The following is a 16,533-nucleotide window of genomic DNA, read 5'->3' on the forward strand; positions in this document are numbered from 1 at the left end:
AAAGTGCAAAAACCCACATATGTAAGGATGTTTCCCAGCACAACCTGTAGGTTACTGCATTGTACACTGAGTGTTAACATGAGTGTATGTGTGAGAGAGAATGAGAAAGAGTGATAGCCCTGGACTGGATGACAAATTGGTCCACCTGCTGCCTCACACAGATATCTCTATTTTGTTTACAGAAGACCGTAGGCGTCTGTCAAGCCAATAAAGACAACATAACCTTTCGCGTAGCACACAAAACCTGGAATGCTATTTATCGTGAGGGATCTTTCCAAAACATGGCACTGCTGGCTGTCAGGGGGACAGAGCGGGGAGGTTGGAGCCTGCCAGTCTTGAGCCAACCGCAAAGCATAGGACGAAGACTGCACACCCTCGCCTGTCAAGAGTAAGACACAGAGCAGGGCAGGGAGGAGGAAACTGTTTGTACTCTAAAGTTGCTAATTAAAGCTTAAAAATGTTCCAACCCCCACCAGATTAACAAAAATCTAACTTCAAATCCCAGGTTTAATTCATTGTAACAACTGCGCTTTTTATTCCAGAGAGGGAACATCCTCTGAGGCAGCCTCTAGTCTTTCCTCACTCAGAGGAGGTGGTTGTTTAGGGAAAGTAACAGCAATGAACAAGTGAAAATATTCTGGGGCAGTACCTTCGCCCCTTTCCTTATCCCTGCAACCCTGTTTTCCCTTCAATCTGCAGCCCCCTTTTCCCACACAAATGCTTCAGAGACAGAGGGGTGAATGCAATAAAATGAGAGCCATACATCCTCAGTCATGCGTGTGCACTTTGCGAGGTAGCGCAGTCGTTCACACATCAACTGAGGAGTGACAACTCCCCGGGCCCCAGATTTTATCTGTCCGTCAGGTTATAGACCAAGGGGAGCTGACGATTGCTAGGATCACTTTCCCAGATAAAGAGATAAGGAAGAGAGACGGAAAAGAAAGGCATACGTCTTGTATAAGGTTGTTTATTGGTCGAATTCCGGTGATGGGGACAGGCTGTGTTGCCTGGTGGCCGGTTGACTGACTAACTGGGGCTCTGTTATGAGAAAGGGGGATTAGGAGGGGAAGATGCTCCATCTTCCATTGCAGCTGAAGAAGATAAAGTGGGGAAATAACAGAGGGATTTGGGAGGAGGCATACACATGCTGGCACTCAAGCGAGGAAGCTAAAGAGGAATCGCTGTGGTCTAAGTAAAGATGCACTGTGGGTGCAGTGATATACAGATTCAAGCAAAATCACCACATTATTAGTGTGGCTCCAAGCTGGAGGATCAATCTAAAAAGGTGTTAGCTGAGCAGGTGAGACCACACACTACAGGCACAAAAAGCTTGACTCAAGGACTAAAAGAAGTCAAGACAGCTATTCACATTTAATCAAGCGATCTGGTTGATAAGACGCTTTCCTCTCGGACCTCCCCACAATGAAGTGGCCTGATTCAGTAAGAAAAGAAACAAACACTGTATTCACACACTAAAAAACTACAAGTTACTGTCACTCAAAAAATCAGCCATGACTGTAAATTGAACAAGGAGGACAAATGCACACCTTGGTGGTATGGTATGTGCGTTCTTGGGCAGGATATGGAACACTAGCATTGTAAGGCAACAGTTGGAGACGCGCTGGACTGTGGATGAACCTGATGTGTCAAACTGCGAATCGCCCCAACATGCTCACACACACTTCGTGGTGTCTGTCCTCACTCTTCATCCCTGTTCTGTCACGTAGATCACATTTAACAATCCAGCAGTCCTCTCGAAAGATCTAGAGTAAGCTATCACCAAGCTTTTCACTCAGAGTACTGAAAAATAGTTGACCTACTTACTAGACATGAGTATGCTAGATATGATCAATTAAGATGCCTAGGATACAAAAGTTAAAAGAGAAAGAAATACTGACTCATACAAAGCTATAAAGAAAAAACTTAGACCACAGGTAGCAAAAAAGCACCATTAAATATGAGGATTTATCCAAGCAGTGGATCATGAATCTGCTTTGTGTGACATTTTCTATTTTCCGGATGTTCTCCAGTAGTAACTCCTCAACATGTCACATGTATCACATCATGTGTTTGGTTTGAGCACATGATAAAGACAAATAGTTTGTTCCTCAGCAGTAAAAGGCCCTGCCATGTTGTCCTCAGGGTCTCCTTGCATACAGCTACACATCCGAGTCCAGCTGCAGCCTTGACAGCAGGCCAGCAGGAAGGGAATCCCTGGCATTCAAACCTCCTGGAAACATTCCTCAAATGTGTGTATTTGTGTGTGTACATGTGCAAGTGTGTCTCAAGACTCAACAGAAGTAACATGTGGGCTCAATTAGAAAGTCGCCGTTTGTCCTATCCTCTGCTCCACTGGCTGAAATTTCAGTCACAAAAAGGAGCATGACATAAATTTTTGATCGTTCTCCTGGGGTGTCATAAAAAGACAAAGTGAAGCCAATAATCAGCCATGTCATGTCACTGAAGGCACTGAGGCATAGACTTCAACACTGTTAGTTACAGTATGGTTCATTACCATTTTAAAACTTTTCAACATCAAGGATTTTTATGCCACTACTGTTTATGATTTCATTTATTTGAAAAGGATCCAGCTCTCATAAAAAAAAAAAAAAAAAAAAAAAAAAACACTGACAAAAAAGTCCCGGCCATATTTTTAGTTTACTTCAAGTTCGATCCTGCCAAAGAAATACTTCCACCGGGAGTAGACCCAGCACATATTGCCTTCACTTTCTGAGAAATAAATCTGCAGTTTTCAAACAGGTGTTCAGTCTTTCAGCGAAGCCTTAGTTTAAGTGGTTCTATGCTTAATACGCATTTGGCCTCTTTGGATCTAAAATGAATAATGTTGGAAAATATTGTGCTGTTTTACAGTCTCACAATCTTTCAAACGGAATGACAGAGGAATGTGAAACGTTGACACATTCACACCAGTCCGAGCAGAAATGCTTTTCACTGATGGACGAGAGACGCGCAGTACTGCTGGAACGCCATTCAACCCTCAGTGCGCAAGGACAATCACCACCACCCTACTGCTGCTTTATTTAACTGCTTCATCAGTACTTCCTCTCAGGGAAAAAGGCTGGGTTAATGAAATCATTCAAGGTGCTGGGAGGCAGTTCTTATGAATGAGATTCCATACAACTGGGGGGGGCCTTTAATTAAGGAGCTGGGCGGTCCAGTGATCATGCTTAATAACCTATTCAAATAAACACAACAAAGACTCTCTAACTGGGCTGACACAGGAAGAAAGACAGAAGTGTTGGTCTGATGTTTAAGCACACACAGCCAGTAGCGAGCACCCACTGGTACTATTGGCCAACTGGTGGTCCATTCTTAAGAGGCCCACTGACTACAGTGTGGCCTCTGCGGACTCCATAATTCAAAGGATGGCACTGAAGTGGATGGAGCTGCATACATCAGGGGATGGTGAGGGGCAAAGAAAGTTAGAAAGAGATGCTCCCTCCATAGTGTTGTCCATAGGGTTACATTATGTCTAATCACAAAAGGTCCACCTATGAGGGGACTGCGGTGTCAAAGCTTTGTTTCATGCTTGCACAACAGCGGCAGCGGAACAAAGTCGGCATTAATGCACTTACACATCTTGCAGCAGCCAAACCAGAAAATTCCGACTTGGGGGAAAAAAGCGGAGGGAAGGTAGATGGAGCTAAGAGGCGACCACCACCGAGTGTGATAGGCTGACACTCAAGCAAAAACACAAACATAGACATCTTTTCTTAATGATCCAAACCTAAACTCACAGTAGAAAAAATATGTATTGAGACCATAAAATGCTGTTGGCAAAAAACTCTTATTTTAAGACAATATTTTTTCACTTCAATATAGCTGTGGGGCCTGTTCCAAGAAGTTGAATAAATATACTGAGTAAAATCCATAAAATCCATTCCCACAAACCTGAAACATAGCCTGATGGTCCTTGTTTTTTAAAATAACACAATTTTTTTTTATATCAAACTAATCTAAAAATATGTTTACAAAATGTTTAACAGACAGAAAGAAAACAATTAAAAGCAAGTCTGCAAAAATTACTTACGTACTAAAAATAAAACTTGTATGATAAAATCTTTAACGCTTAATTTGACAAATGATGGGTTACCAGAGTACAGAAACAAGGATTGAAGAAGTGATGATAGGTATGTTTGGCACTTGTTAAAACTCTGGTGGTTACATTCTGTTTTACTGGAGGAATGAGAGTGACTTTTGATTGAAGACGAAGGTTTGTGGGGTCAACCAAGAGTACCGCACTTTATCACTAAATAACGCCTGTATTGCACTGCACATTACTAATATGATGATAAGGAAAAGTGCAATATGGGAGACTTTACATGGGGTTAGATGGAAAACCTCTCCCACCTGTAAATCACTCTGAGCAATCCCTCCCTCTCTTCATCACTGCCTCTTTCTCTCTGAGACCCAGGTTGCTTTGCTGACCTGCACTGTTGATGTGAACCCTCCTCACACGCAGCTGCTCTGCCTGTGAATGGCTCCCTGTGCGCTCCTCTCTGCTGTTCTCCTGTGAGTCAGCCAGGGGCAACACCCAGTGCTAACGTGCCAGGGGAGGATTTCCAGAGCCTCAATAAGAGCTAAATAAACCAGCCTCCACATCTGGGAGAGCAGTAACACTGGTAAACACTGGGCCGCGGCCTGCCCACAAAGCCAGGCCCTTGTTTCCACTTAATGATGATGATAGCCCTGGGTTTCTGCACTGCTGCCTGTCACACTCACTTAGACTCATCACTTTGCTTTCGTCACACGTGTTCACTCACAAATATTCACGCACACCTATACACATGGCAAAGGTTACAGCTTCTGCAGACATACAGGACTAGTGCTGCTGTAAGTAGACAGAAGACTGCTAAAACTCTTCTAACTCTGTGTGTGTGTGTGACATCTTACTATCTCCTGCAGTGTTGCTCTGGTCCAAATCACAGCATACAAATAGAGATCTGTATTTGGACTACATCCAGCATAAAATGTGCCATGTGTAAATGCACAGCAGTGAGGCCAAACTACTATTTCCAGAGGCATAGTCTGGACTAGAGGACTCCCTGCTGGTCACAGAGGAGATGAGAGCAAAGAAAAGTCTGTTGAGTTCAGAGCGTTGCCTTGGCTATGGCGTTCACTAGTTACTTGCCCAGCAGGGATGATTCTGAATAAATGTTGGACAAATTATCATATTATTCAGGAGCATCAAACATGTCTTTAAATATGTCAAATCCAATAAGAATTTAATTTGATGAAGTGAAGGGATTTCTTTGGGTAGATTCTCGATGTCACTGTGCAGTAGACCATTAAATAAGATGTTTTTTATGCACATCCTGGGAAGTCATGTAGGATGATGCAACAAAATAAGATAGTTTCACTACTTACAGTTAAAACTAGTTAGCATTGTCTGAAAATTAGATTTGGCAGTGTACAGGACTTCAGAGAAATACCCAGAATCACAGCATGTCACCTGTTTCATCCACTTTTACCTTTATGGACTTTTGATTAAGTGTTAGTAAAAGTGACACATTTTAATACCAGGAAATCTAACAAAATATGCATACAATGCATTACGTTTATATACTATAGAGCAGCTACACAAACAAAGATTCTGCCTACATCTCAGTGGTACATTACATATGGACATATTTAAAACTCACCAATCATTGGAGCACGTCATGAACTCTTCTTTAATCTTGGGATGCCAGCAGCCAGAATTCAGCATAGCCGTGTGGCCCTTAAAAGAGCAGAAAGTGAAAATTAACAAATTACACACTTTTAACAGGCACTAAATTGTTGCTGACCAGCTTCTGTAGCTAGCTTCCAGTCATTTTGAGATGCAGTAAACACCTGTGAATCATGCGGTTTAATGTTGATCCAGTAGGCAACATAGACATTCAGGGTTGCCGCTTGCCCTAACGCCAGTTTTCAAACTCATTTGATATTTAAAAACCAGCTGTAGCAGTTGTAACCAGTAAGAGCCAGTAGAAACATAAAATGGGAAATGTTGCCAGGAGGAACCAATAAAGAAAAAATCATGAAGACTTCTTTTTTAATTTTAGAGCACACAAATTATGTGCAAAGACAGCTGTTCTTGAGCCAAAACTGCTGTGCAAAAGGTCACCCGTTTGATTATTTCAGGAGTGCTATTAAATTATTGTGACGATGCACTTCAGAGTTTTGTTGTGAACTTCATGGCAACTGTGAGGCCTCACATGGCAACAGGGACTAAGTCGTCTAAAACACATAAAAAAGTTCCCTGTAGGCGCCCATTGTGTAACCTCTTCTGAATGCACCTTAAAAGGGCTCTCTCTTGAGGACAGGATGGTCTTTGGACCTTTAATTTGATCATATTGTAACCTTGACTTTTGGCGTTTCTCGACAGAAGCCTTGACTTATAACTGAACCAGTGAACTTTGAAGTAGTGCAGCAGGCTGTAGGTCACAGCTCCAAACAGTGAGCTCCTAGCAGAGTAACTTTTAGCGATTTCCGCTGCTAGAGTAGTCCTATGGAGAATTACTCATAACAAATGACTTCAAAGTGGGATAACACTTTGCCAGGTCAGAGAGGAACACTTCAGTATGCTGCAAAGAGGCTTCAGACATGACATACTGCTGTTTGACAGGATGCTCAAGAAGGCAGAGCCTTGCATGAGCAGAAGTTGACCGAATGACATCAGTGTGTGTGCATCAGGAAGAGAGGCCTGCCTGCTCACTGTCAAATACTTTAAGCACACTGCTTTAATAATCGATTAAAGGAAACTGCCTAGGTCTTGCTGTTTAACGACTAAAAAGGAGTAATGACAAATTGCTAGGTTGTTAAATGTTATGGTAAAAAAACACACTCACCATATGATGAGGTTAAAGCTCAAATGGGCTGTGAATGACTTGACTGCCTCCCTGCTCTGTGCAATAACATCAAAATAAACAGAATCATTCATCACAAGAGCTTCATGATGAGGGTGAAGGAGCCGATACCTTCCTTCCTCTTCCTCAACTGTTTAGGACAACAAATTGCCAATGACTAAAGAGAAACAGACTAATGCTCTTACAAACAGTGAACAAAAATAGAGTAAGTTAATGACAAACAGCCAAGAAAAGAAACCACTCTGATAACAAGAACTGACTAGGGACAAAACCGGCATTCCCAGGTTTTTTTTCTACAGAAGTGTAATGCATTCACTTGAGAAAACGCTCTGTTTTTCTGAATTAACGAGATAATTATCTCAGAATTCTGAGAATTTTTTCATGAAAAAAGGGAGATACTTTTGTCTTTAAGTAAAATAGATGGTATTGTTATTAGTTTGTCGACTTTGCACAGGCACCTCAAGACAGGCAAAAATGTGTCATCAAAGCCCAAAAATAGATGAAATGAAACAAACACATCAGACTGCCTACAGAGCTAAAGGCCGTGACACACCAGGCTGACATTTGGCCAATGTCAGACCGTCAGTAAGCGTCTATGGCCCTAGTTTTCGTGACGTGTTGGGTCTGTTGCCGCTAGTCGGACCCCTGACGGCAGCTTTTTGGCTGATTGGGCATACTGACTGAGAGAGATCACTCTGATTGGCCATTCAGCAAATCGGTAGAAGTGAAACGGAGGTGATGAAAGCAAGCAATCGACTTTCCTTTCTTCTTCCACAACCAAAAGATCAAGCGCTGACAATGTCCTTATCAATTTCTTGACTTGAAGTCAAGATACTTGAATTCAACTTCTAATGAATTCTCAATTAGAAGTAGCTATATAATGAAACCGTCTGTGGTGAGCGAGTGGTGTGAAAATAATAAGCAAACACTGCTTTGTTTATGGATTGTAATCCGCGCTCCTAGGTTTTCCCTTTTTGAATGACCAATACAGGCTACTGCCACTTGCTGGTATGGGGAGTTATTTCCTCTCACGCACGTGCAGAACGTACGTGTTAGTTGGCCGTTGGCTGTCGTCTTTGTGGTGTATTCAAGTGCAACTTTTTGACCCAGACATGAGGTGACGTGAGGGAACACAACAGTCAGTTCAGAAAAACAGAGCAGATTTTTTTTTCCATGAAAATTTTTCTCAGAATTCTGAGATAATTATCTCGTTAATTCAGAAAAACAGGGAAAATGCATTACGCTTCCGTAGTTTTCATTGCAATTGCATTTAGCAAAGGCTAAACAGTTTTCTGTATATGTTAGGTGCAAGTTGGGAGTGCTGAAAGGACCAGTTGATTAATCAATTAGTTGATCAAATGAAAATTGGAGCAGGATAGAGAATCAATAAATCAAGTTGACAGAAATTTAACAATTTTTATCATCAAATAGGTAATTTATTAAGTAAAAATGCCAACTATTCTCTTGTTCTAGCTTCTCAGATGGATTTGGACTTTGGACTGTTTGTTGGACAAAACAAAGCAGTTTGAAGACTGTGATTAGCATTTCTCACTGTTCTCTGAGATTTTATAGACATAATCATAAAAACAACATATAATACAATGCTCCTGCTTGTGTATCTAGGCCTCTGTGTGGCAATTCTCTCTGCACATAGTGGGATGAGTTCGGAGGGAAGTAATTGTCTGTCGACAGTGGCAGAGCAGAGGCAGGAACTTAATTATCACATGAGACACAGCTAATCGACTGGGACATTGTCAGTGGGCCAAAACGCATTGTCATTGAACCAAACTCTCCCATCAGCTCCAGATGGGGCTGAGCAGGACAAGAATGTAGGACATCCAGGAAAACACTACTTGCAATCAATGGGCCTTCACTTGTTCAAATGATTAATATGGCTGGTATAAACCATGTCTAAATGTACTACAGTTGACACAGATGGTTAGTGACCACCGATACAGCTTTCTTAACCACAGTAAAACCCAAAAATGGACACTTAATTGGGATCCTCCTTTGTAGATTCAGGTACAAGCAAGAGATGAACCACGACAAGTCCTGAAAGCATGTGGTGTTCCTCTCCCTCTGGGACTGCCTCTGGCTGGTCACACAGCACAGACCCTTTATCCTCACACACAAAAACAGAGCAGCTCATGGCTACACCTTGCTACCATTATGCGTTGGCAGGGTTAACACACAGAGCAGAAAAGAGGAGCATCCGGCCTGTGCTGAGAATTAGCAGTCATTCTTGGGCATACTGCTGTTGCTATAGAAATGAAAAAATACCTATAACATATTAAAAGATACTTCCAAATTGGGTCTTATTTTTACAGCTTTGGCCATCATTATTATTTTGTAATAATGACATTGTACATACCAACTTAATTGCTCGGAGTTGCAAATGCAGCTACATTGCTAAAAAGAAGTTACTTGGGGAAAGAAACACGAATTGTCCGTTATAAAATCCATCTCAGTTTACAGACAATCTTCTTGGTTCAGCTTTGACCTACCAGACCTGCTGTAGTTGTGTGCCCACACAGCTTTCTTGTGCAACGGTGGATTATTTAGGGCTGCAACAAATGATTACTTTCATTACCAATTAATCTGATGATTATTTTCCTCAATTAATCATCTTGTCTATGAAATGCCAGAAAGTAGTGCAAAATGCCTGTTGTAATTTCTTAGAGCTCATGGCGACATCTTCAATTGTCTTTGTTTTGTCTGAGATACACTCACCGAGCATTTTATTAGGTACACCTGTGCAATATCAATGCAAACCAATACAACAGCTCTGCCATAAATTCTACTTTTCCTTAATAAATTTTCAGTTTTTGTCGACATTGTCAGAAAGTTGATAAATCTACTTTATGTTTACTATTGAGGTCATAGTGGATGGTGGTGGAGTGCAATATATGGAAACGTGTTCCTAATATAGTGCCTCCCTCGTGTATGTTAACGGTTTGGACAAAATAGTAGCATTTATGGCAGAGCTGCTGTATTGGATTGCATTAGACTACACAGGTGTTCTTAATAAAGTGTTATGTGAGTGTGTATGAAAGATATTCAGCACACTATCATGTCCGTCACAGAAAAGCCTCAAATTCTCACATTTGAGAAGATGCAACCAGTAAATGTTTGTCATTTTTTCTTGAAAAATGATGAAAATTATTATTTGATTATAAAAATGGTTACCATTTAATTTTTACCATCAAGCGATTAATTGATTTATCGACTATCAGCAGCTCTACCATCACTACCTACATTTCCTGTCCACTCACTTTTGGTTTTACTTCCGAATAAAGCGGTTTAGATAACCTGGTAAAACTGTTATCTTATCATCTCACTGCTCACTGTGTTTATTGCCCTGCTGGACTTAGAAGTAACGATGATGCCATGTTGCCAAACTCAGCAATTACATTGATGAGAAACGAAAATAAGACTAAAGTTGAAATGAACCCGAAATATGTGTAAATGTAGCATACCTTAGTGTTGGCCATATCCACGATGTACTGGTCTCCCTTCACACACTCCATGACATTGAATCCATCACGGTCCAACACCTTGGCCTGTGCGTTGCCAGAGACCACCAAGATGACATCACCAGTGATGCTGTACTGCAGGGACTTGATCTGATGGCTGAGGAGACACACATGTTACATACATATCAAACATGAAGATTTCTGTATTGCTGATAAGTTCTGATACGTGTCTTAGTGCCTGTTTGCAAGCCACGTGTGAGCTGTGACTTACACCAAAACATTGTTACAGAAGAAGCTTTTCAAGAGGAAAAACAAACAGTAAGTACATGTGACTATGGAACACAATGTAACATCTGATGTACATATGATGGTTGGCCTCTTTGATCTAGTACAGCCAACAGACAGAGACACAAAACCATAACAGTGAACATAGACAGACACAATCATTCTACAATACAGGGCAACACATGCAAGTGAAGAGACGGACAACTATCTGGACAGTTTACTCAGAGTGAGATTAGCAATTCAGGTCAATATCAAATAGCATTAACACAGCAAGGGGTAGACGGGTTCACCAACATTTCTGTACACTGAGTAAAAAGTTCCGATGTTGAAATGAAAGTGAGGCTAGCATCAATGCTGTTTGGAAAAAGATTCACTATATAAGTCTAAATGTTCAGTTTCCTCATTGTTCCAGTTAGACCGAGGTGAGGAACTGTCTTTTGGGGTCAGGAAAGAGGAGCAGCGGACCTCAACAGCACAGCTTTCTATATGAAACCCGGCTTGTCAGTAAACCATAGAGGCTACTGGATCATACTGTAATCAAATTAAATGTGGCGTAAATTTGTGCAAATAAGGGGAAGCCTGCTCCAGCTCAGCCCACTGGTTCCCAAAAAACAATAAGGAATGTGATCTTTGATGATGGCTTCAGTGAAACAGAGTAAACACCCGCACACACACAAACACCCACACATCTCAACCATCTGCTTCTGAAAGGCTCATTTTGAATGAAAAGAGAGGATGTCCTGGAGTCAACATGAGGTTCAATGAAGCTCAACAAATTTGTGTGCGTGTTTGTATATGTGTGTACACTTTGGCAAACATAAATGCAGCGAGTTTTCTGGATGTTTGCATGAAACTAATTACCCACATGTTAAGCAAATGTGTTGATATTATGCATTATGCTCTCAGAAGAGGACTCACCAATCACAGGGCTGCAGGGATCTGAAGGCCTGCAGAGCCTGGTCCATCCCAGCAAAATCCCAGAACCGCACATCATAATCATATCCACCAGTCACCAGACGGGCTCCAGAAGGGTCTAAACCAAGAGCCGATACCTGGCGAGACAGTTGCCTCATTTACAACTTCAAGATAATCTCTGAGTCTGTACAATTCATTTTTAAATGATGATCCAAAGGAGGAAAACCAACTGTGGAAAGTTGCTTCTGCTGCTCGGAATATTTGACAGTGTTGATAGTGCCTCGACATGCAGCAAAAATAAATAAAAGCTAAATATTTAAGGTTAAATTGTGTGTAATGATCAAATTAAATAGTTTTTAAACAGTAATCAGCACTGGTTCTGGATAGCACATTGGCTCCACACTGCTTACTGCTACAAGATATCAGTGGAAAGAGACTTGCTGTTTGCTCTTGTTGCTAAGATTTGGCACAAAATTCGACAATCTTGGCAGATCTGATGTAGCGTGTACATAATGTAAATACAAGACACTTATGATAAATGTAGACACCTTTTTCTAGGTAAACAGAAAGTCATTGAATTGATTTTTCATGGAGCCTCCATGAGGAACAATTATAATGACTAAGTGCTGAAAGACGATGGCCTTACCGTCTTGGTGCCATGCTGCAGAGTGATCTCATGAGTGTCTGGAATCTTCTTCACTGGGTTCTAGGAAAGAAGACAGGGCTGAATTAGGTGTGTAGTTATAATGTAGCATTTCATTTCAACATTCAATTACACATGACATTTCCACTTTCATAGGCTCTGTGACTAAAACGTCTGGAATCACAGTCATCAGCTGCAAATTACGTACCGCTTACAGTCACACTGCTGGATGTGAAGTTAGGAAATGAGGCATTTCACCCATAACTTGCCGCATTTGCAGGCAATTAGATGAGAGTGTTTACACCAATGCATAGTTATGCTGCATTTTATATGCTGATACATATAAAGCGGTAGAGGAAAATCACCCAAGACACAACTGAATTATTGATCAGCAACACAAGCAGAGCACAAAATTAGCACCAGCCATCAGCCAAATGCTGGTAAAATATGCAAGTGGCTGGTAGATTTGCTTCACTCACCAGCCAAAAAAACAATGGTAATCTATTGAGTGGCTGGTAAAATCTAAACATTCACTAGCCATTTGGCCGGTGGACAAAAAAGTTAATTTTGCACCCTACACAGAAGATGTTAGTTGTCTTATTCTGTATAGTGCAAAACACAACACTGCTTATATTTTCTTGTGCTGCCATCTAGTGGTAAGATCTTAAAAGCACCCCACAATACAGCACAAACTGGTGCATTTATTTGAGGAGGCAGGAAGACAGCAACATTTTAGACATACATCATCATCATCGTCATCTTGTGCTCCCCCTTCTTCATCTTCTTCATCACTGTGAGCTGTGCTGCCTGTGTAACCTGGTGGAAGAGGCGGTCCCACAAGCTCATCATCATCATCATCATCATCATCCTGGGTTGTATGTTGAGGAGGTGGTGGAGGCCCAATAAGGCCTGAGTCAGAGTCTGAACCACTGTCACTGCTGCTGTCACTCTCCTGTTTTCTAAAAAGAAAAAAACACAATTGTCAAATGAAGCAAAAAACTTGAATAACGAACATGTAACTCTGAGCAGCAGTCTGACCAAACCATAATACACAGTAGCAGTCACTCGAACATATCATCTAAGAAATCACTTGTTACCTAGAAGTAGCAGCCGCAGCTTTGTTTCTCTGTGCGTGGACTGATGACTTGACTGACTTGGAGCTTTCCCCTTTCTCCTCCATCTGAGTCATCTGTCTCTCCTCTGAGAAAGCAACGATTACAATTACAAACACAAAAAGATGATTACTAAACAGCTTGTCGTATCATGCTTGTTGTTAAACTTACCTAGTGCACGCTGACTCCTCTCAATGGCTGTTCGTCGGGTCTGTTCAAAAATGGCATCAAAGTCAAATGTGCGGGCTTTCTTACCTGGAAGGAACAAATAAAACTTACTTGATCAATGCCTGACTCAACTCATATTGTCAGTTTATCATATAAGAAATAAAATATCAAATTGTTGTCCATTTTGCTACACTGTACGTACCAAACCCAGAGAATCCCATGACAGATGAAATATCTCCATCGCCACTCATCTTTCCTGATGCTGCAAAAGAGGTGAGCACAGTGTATCATTTCATCATGAAAACTGTAATGACAATTTACTTTTCATGTGAATGCTTAAAAATACAGCTCTTTTAATTGTTTTCTTTGTAAACCAGGCATCTTCAACTACAGGTGACCCTTCAGTGAAGGAGGCACAATCTCTTATACGTTTTACTTAAAAAGGGGAAATGACTCCGAGGTGAAAGAATACTGAATAATGAGTTAAGAAAGACGAAAAACACGGACAATGTAAAGGGTCCTATTATGTGCAACACATGACTATGAGTTTCATTTAAGTGACATATAATGCTAGTAAAATGTACAAAAAGAGAGCAGGGCAGACTAAATACCTCTAACTTTACACAACAAATTTTGCACCCAGCGTAAGGTAATCTTATGTATTAAAAACTGTCTCCACCGAAACATATAACTTGACTGTTAACCTGTTTCAAATATATAGTTAAGTCTTCAACAAGCTGGATTTGGGTCCCAAAAAATGTTTGACATCCTTGGAGTTAGCATAAACTTGCTTGGACTATAAACGCTGGGTTTGAAAACGTTAAAATATTGACCCTTGACTGTTAACCATAACTTTATAGACAACTGTCTAGCTAACAATAATATGTCGTTTCTGCTTGACTGAGAAGAATATATTAAACACTGTTAAGAGCACCAATTTCCTGTCGTTTTAAGGGCAATTAAGGGTGCAACTTGCTAAAGTAAAAATGCTATTAAAAGTCTATGGTGAAAAGTGGAAAAACACCTATTTTAGCTAACATAAATAAAGCTAAAAATATAAGCTAGCATAAAAACAGCAACTTTCTTTTCACGTATTGGCTAACGTTAAGTGTAGCTGGCTGATGAATAACAAAAAAAATGGAAATACAGCCTATTATACCTGCACATACATATAATTCGTACAAAACAACTATATGAAAATTAAAAACGCGTGTAAGAGCAAACGTTGCTAACTTACCTTCCTCCACTCTGTTGGGGTCCATGTTTTCAAATACGAAGATTACCTTTAACCTCCGGAAGTTCTCGTTGCGGCAGTTGGCGACATTTTTTCCTAGGATGGCGAAGTCACATGGCCCGCCCTACTCTGTTTCTGATTGGCTTACCCTGATATTCCTATCCGAACCCTAACCAATCTCACTTGAAGGCAACGATGACTAGCCAATCAGAGGCAGAGTAGGGTGGGTCATGACTTCACCATCCTAGGAGAAGTCATGACTTGAGAAGTCATGGTTCACAATTGACGCAGGGTGCTCTTAGGGTACATCGCAAGTCTCTTAATTTATGTCTCCTCGCCCCTCGCTCCTCGCCTGAACCGGAAGTTGTTCCTGATGCGCCATTTTGACAGGCGTCCCAAGTCTCTTATTTTGCTTGGAGGAGTGAGGAGGGATCTCTGAGGAGCGAGGAAACATGAGAGCAGACTTCAAGGAAGTCTTTTACCAGCCGACACACCCCCTTATTGGATATCAGTTATTGATTGGACGCTGCAGCTGATCAGACTGATCTGATACATCACTGCAGTTTCATACCGAGGTGGAGACAGATTACAGATTAAATTTAAGTGTATCACTCCCAAATTTTATGTTTTATTTATTTTCTGATTCATCATAGTTCAAAATCTGTTAATTGTCGGTCTGATCAACAAAAGAACCATAAACAACTTTATTTATAAGAAAGATTTTTTTTCATAATGTTATTTCCTCAATTAAAGTGTTTCTTGCTGACGAACAGACTCTTCCTGACTTTAATTTTATCCATAATAACAGTTAAACACATTTATATTTTACATAATTTATCGTTATTTCCATTCAGTCACATGTGAGGCTGAAAATTCCTGAGCGTCGGGTTTGATATAAGTTAAATCATTTCCATTTGCCCTGAAACATTTAGCCAAATACATATTTTCCAGTGTTCAGAAGACACCTAATCATATTCTGGGTTATTGAATGATGAATTCACTATCAGGATTATCAAAAATACAGATGCAAATAATCAATAAATAGTATAAACGCATTCTGCGAGTAGCAGGACACAGTGTAAATGCAGAACGCAGGTTTTTATTTAGGTGTTTGTTAAACAGGTAACAGGCTGCAGAGAGGAAACAGCTGCTCTGGCTATGAACCTTTATTAGTGTCAGCACAGTGCACATGTGTACAGACACAAACTCCATCAGAAGTTTCTACAGCTGTTAGAGCCGACTGACAGCTCATCCAGCTGTTATCAGCTGTCGCCGTCATCAGAAACGGACGTCGCTTCACATGACGCTTCAGAGGAGAGACGTCTCATGTCCCTTAAAACAAATTTGGTTGGGATGCACCCTTAGTGTTTTCATATGGACACGACTCCTCTATTGTTTTTGATGCATTCCTGTTAAGGCTGATTGCGCCAAAGGAAAGCTCGGTTAACACTCCCCTATCCCCAACAGGCCAACAGTTGTGCCTGTCTTGGAGATATGATGTGATAAAAAAACGACCCAGTTTAAAGGGACATAACTGCAAAAAGAATACCGCACCTGTGTGGATTTGACGCCTTATGCTAATGACACAAATATCATGTGATCTGTGTAATATGGAAGGTGTTTGGTGATCCATTGCAAAATCCAGTGTACAAGTTGACAATGGGAGTGATTTCAGATGCCTGTTTACATTAAATATTACAGGAATGATTCATTATTATAACATTTGTTCTTTGCTTTGTGAGGTATGATTGTGTGATCCACAGTGAAGCTATCTCTGACAATAATGACAACACCGATAGCTTCCTTTAACAATGAAAATGAGGGTTTGAACTGC

General features: G+C 40.8%; 1 protein-coding gene across 3 annotated transcripts in view; it reads right to left on the reverse strand.

Moving 5' to 3' along the window:
• LOC137170435 (WD repeat-containing protein 70) overlaps positions 1–14,850 on the reverse strand; it is a 41,153-nt gene extending 26,303 nt beyond the window's left edge. Inside the window, exons 1-9 of one of the 3 annotated variants that reach the window (XM_067573835.1) lie at positions 14,703–14,850; positions 13,668–13,727; positions 13,469–13,552; positions 13,283–13,385; positions 12,924–13,144; positions 12,189–12,241; positions 11,546–11,679; positions 10,346–10,499; positions 5,664–5,740 (exon numbers count right to left, since the gene is read on the reverse strand). In XM_067573835.1, coding sequence (XP_067429936.1) covers positions 5,664–5,740; positions 10,346–10,499; positions 11,546–11,679; positions 12,189–12,241; positions 12,924–13,144; positions 13,283–13,385; positions 13,469–13,552; positions 13,668–13,727; positions 14,703–14,727 — 911 coding nt within the window. In that variant the 5' untranslated portion in view covers positions 14,728–14,850. Of the gene's footprint in view, positions 1–5,663; positions 5,741–10,345; positions 10,500–11,545; positions 11,680–12,188; positions 12,249–12,923; positions 13,145–13,282; positions 13,386–13,468; positions 13,553–13,667; positions 13,728–14,702 lie in introns of all 3 variants that reach the window. The other 2 variants (XM_067573834.1, XM_067573833.1) reach the window with 2 other exon arrangements.
• Positions 14,851–16,533: the final 1,683 nt, after the last annotated feature.

The sequence above is a fragment of the Thunnus thynnus genome, chromosome 19, assembly GCF_963924715.1.
Source record: "Thunnus thynnus chromosome 19, fThuThy2.1, whole genome shotgun sequence".
Classification (NCBI taxonomy): Eukaryota; Metazoa; Chordata; class Actinopteri; order Scombriformes; family Scombridae; genus Thunnus; species Thunnus thynnus.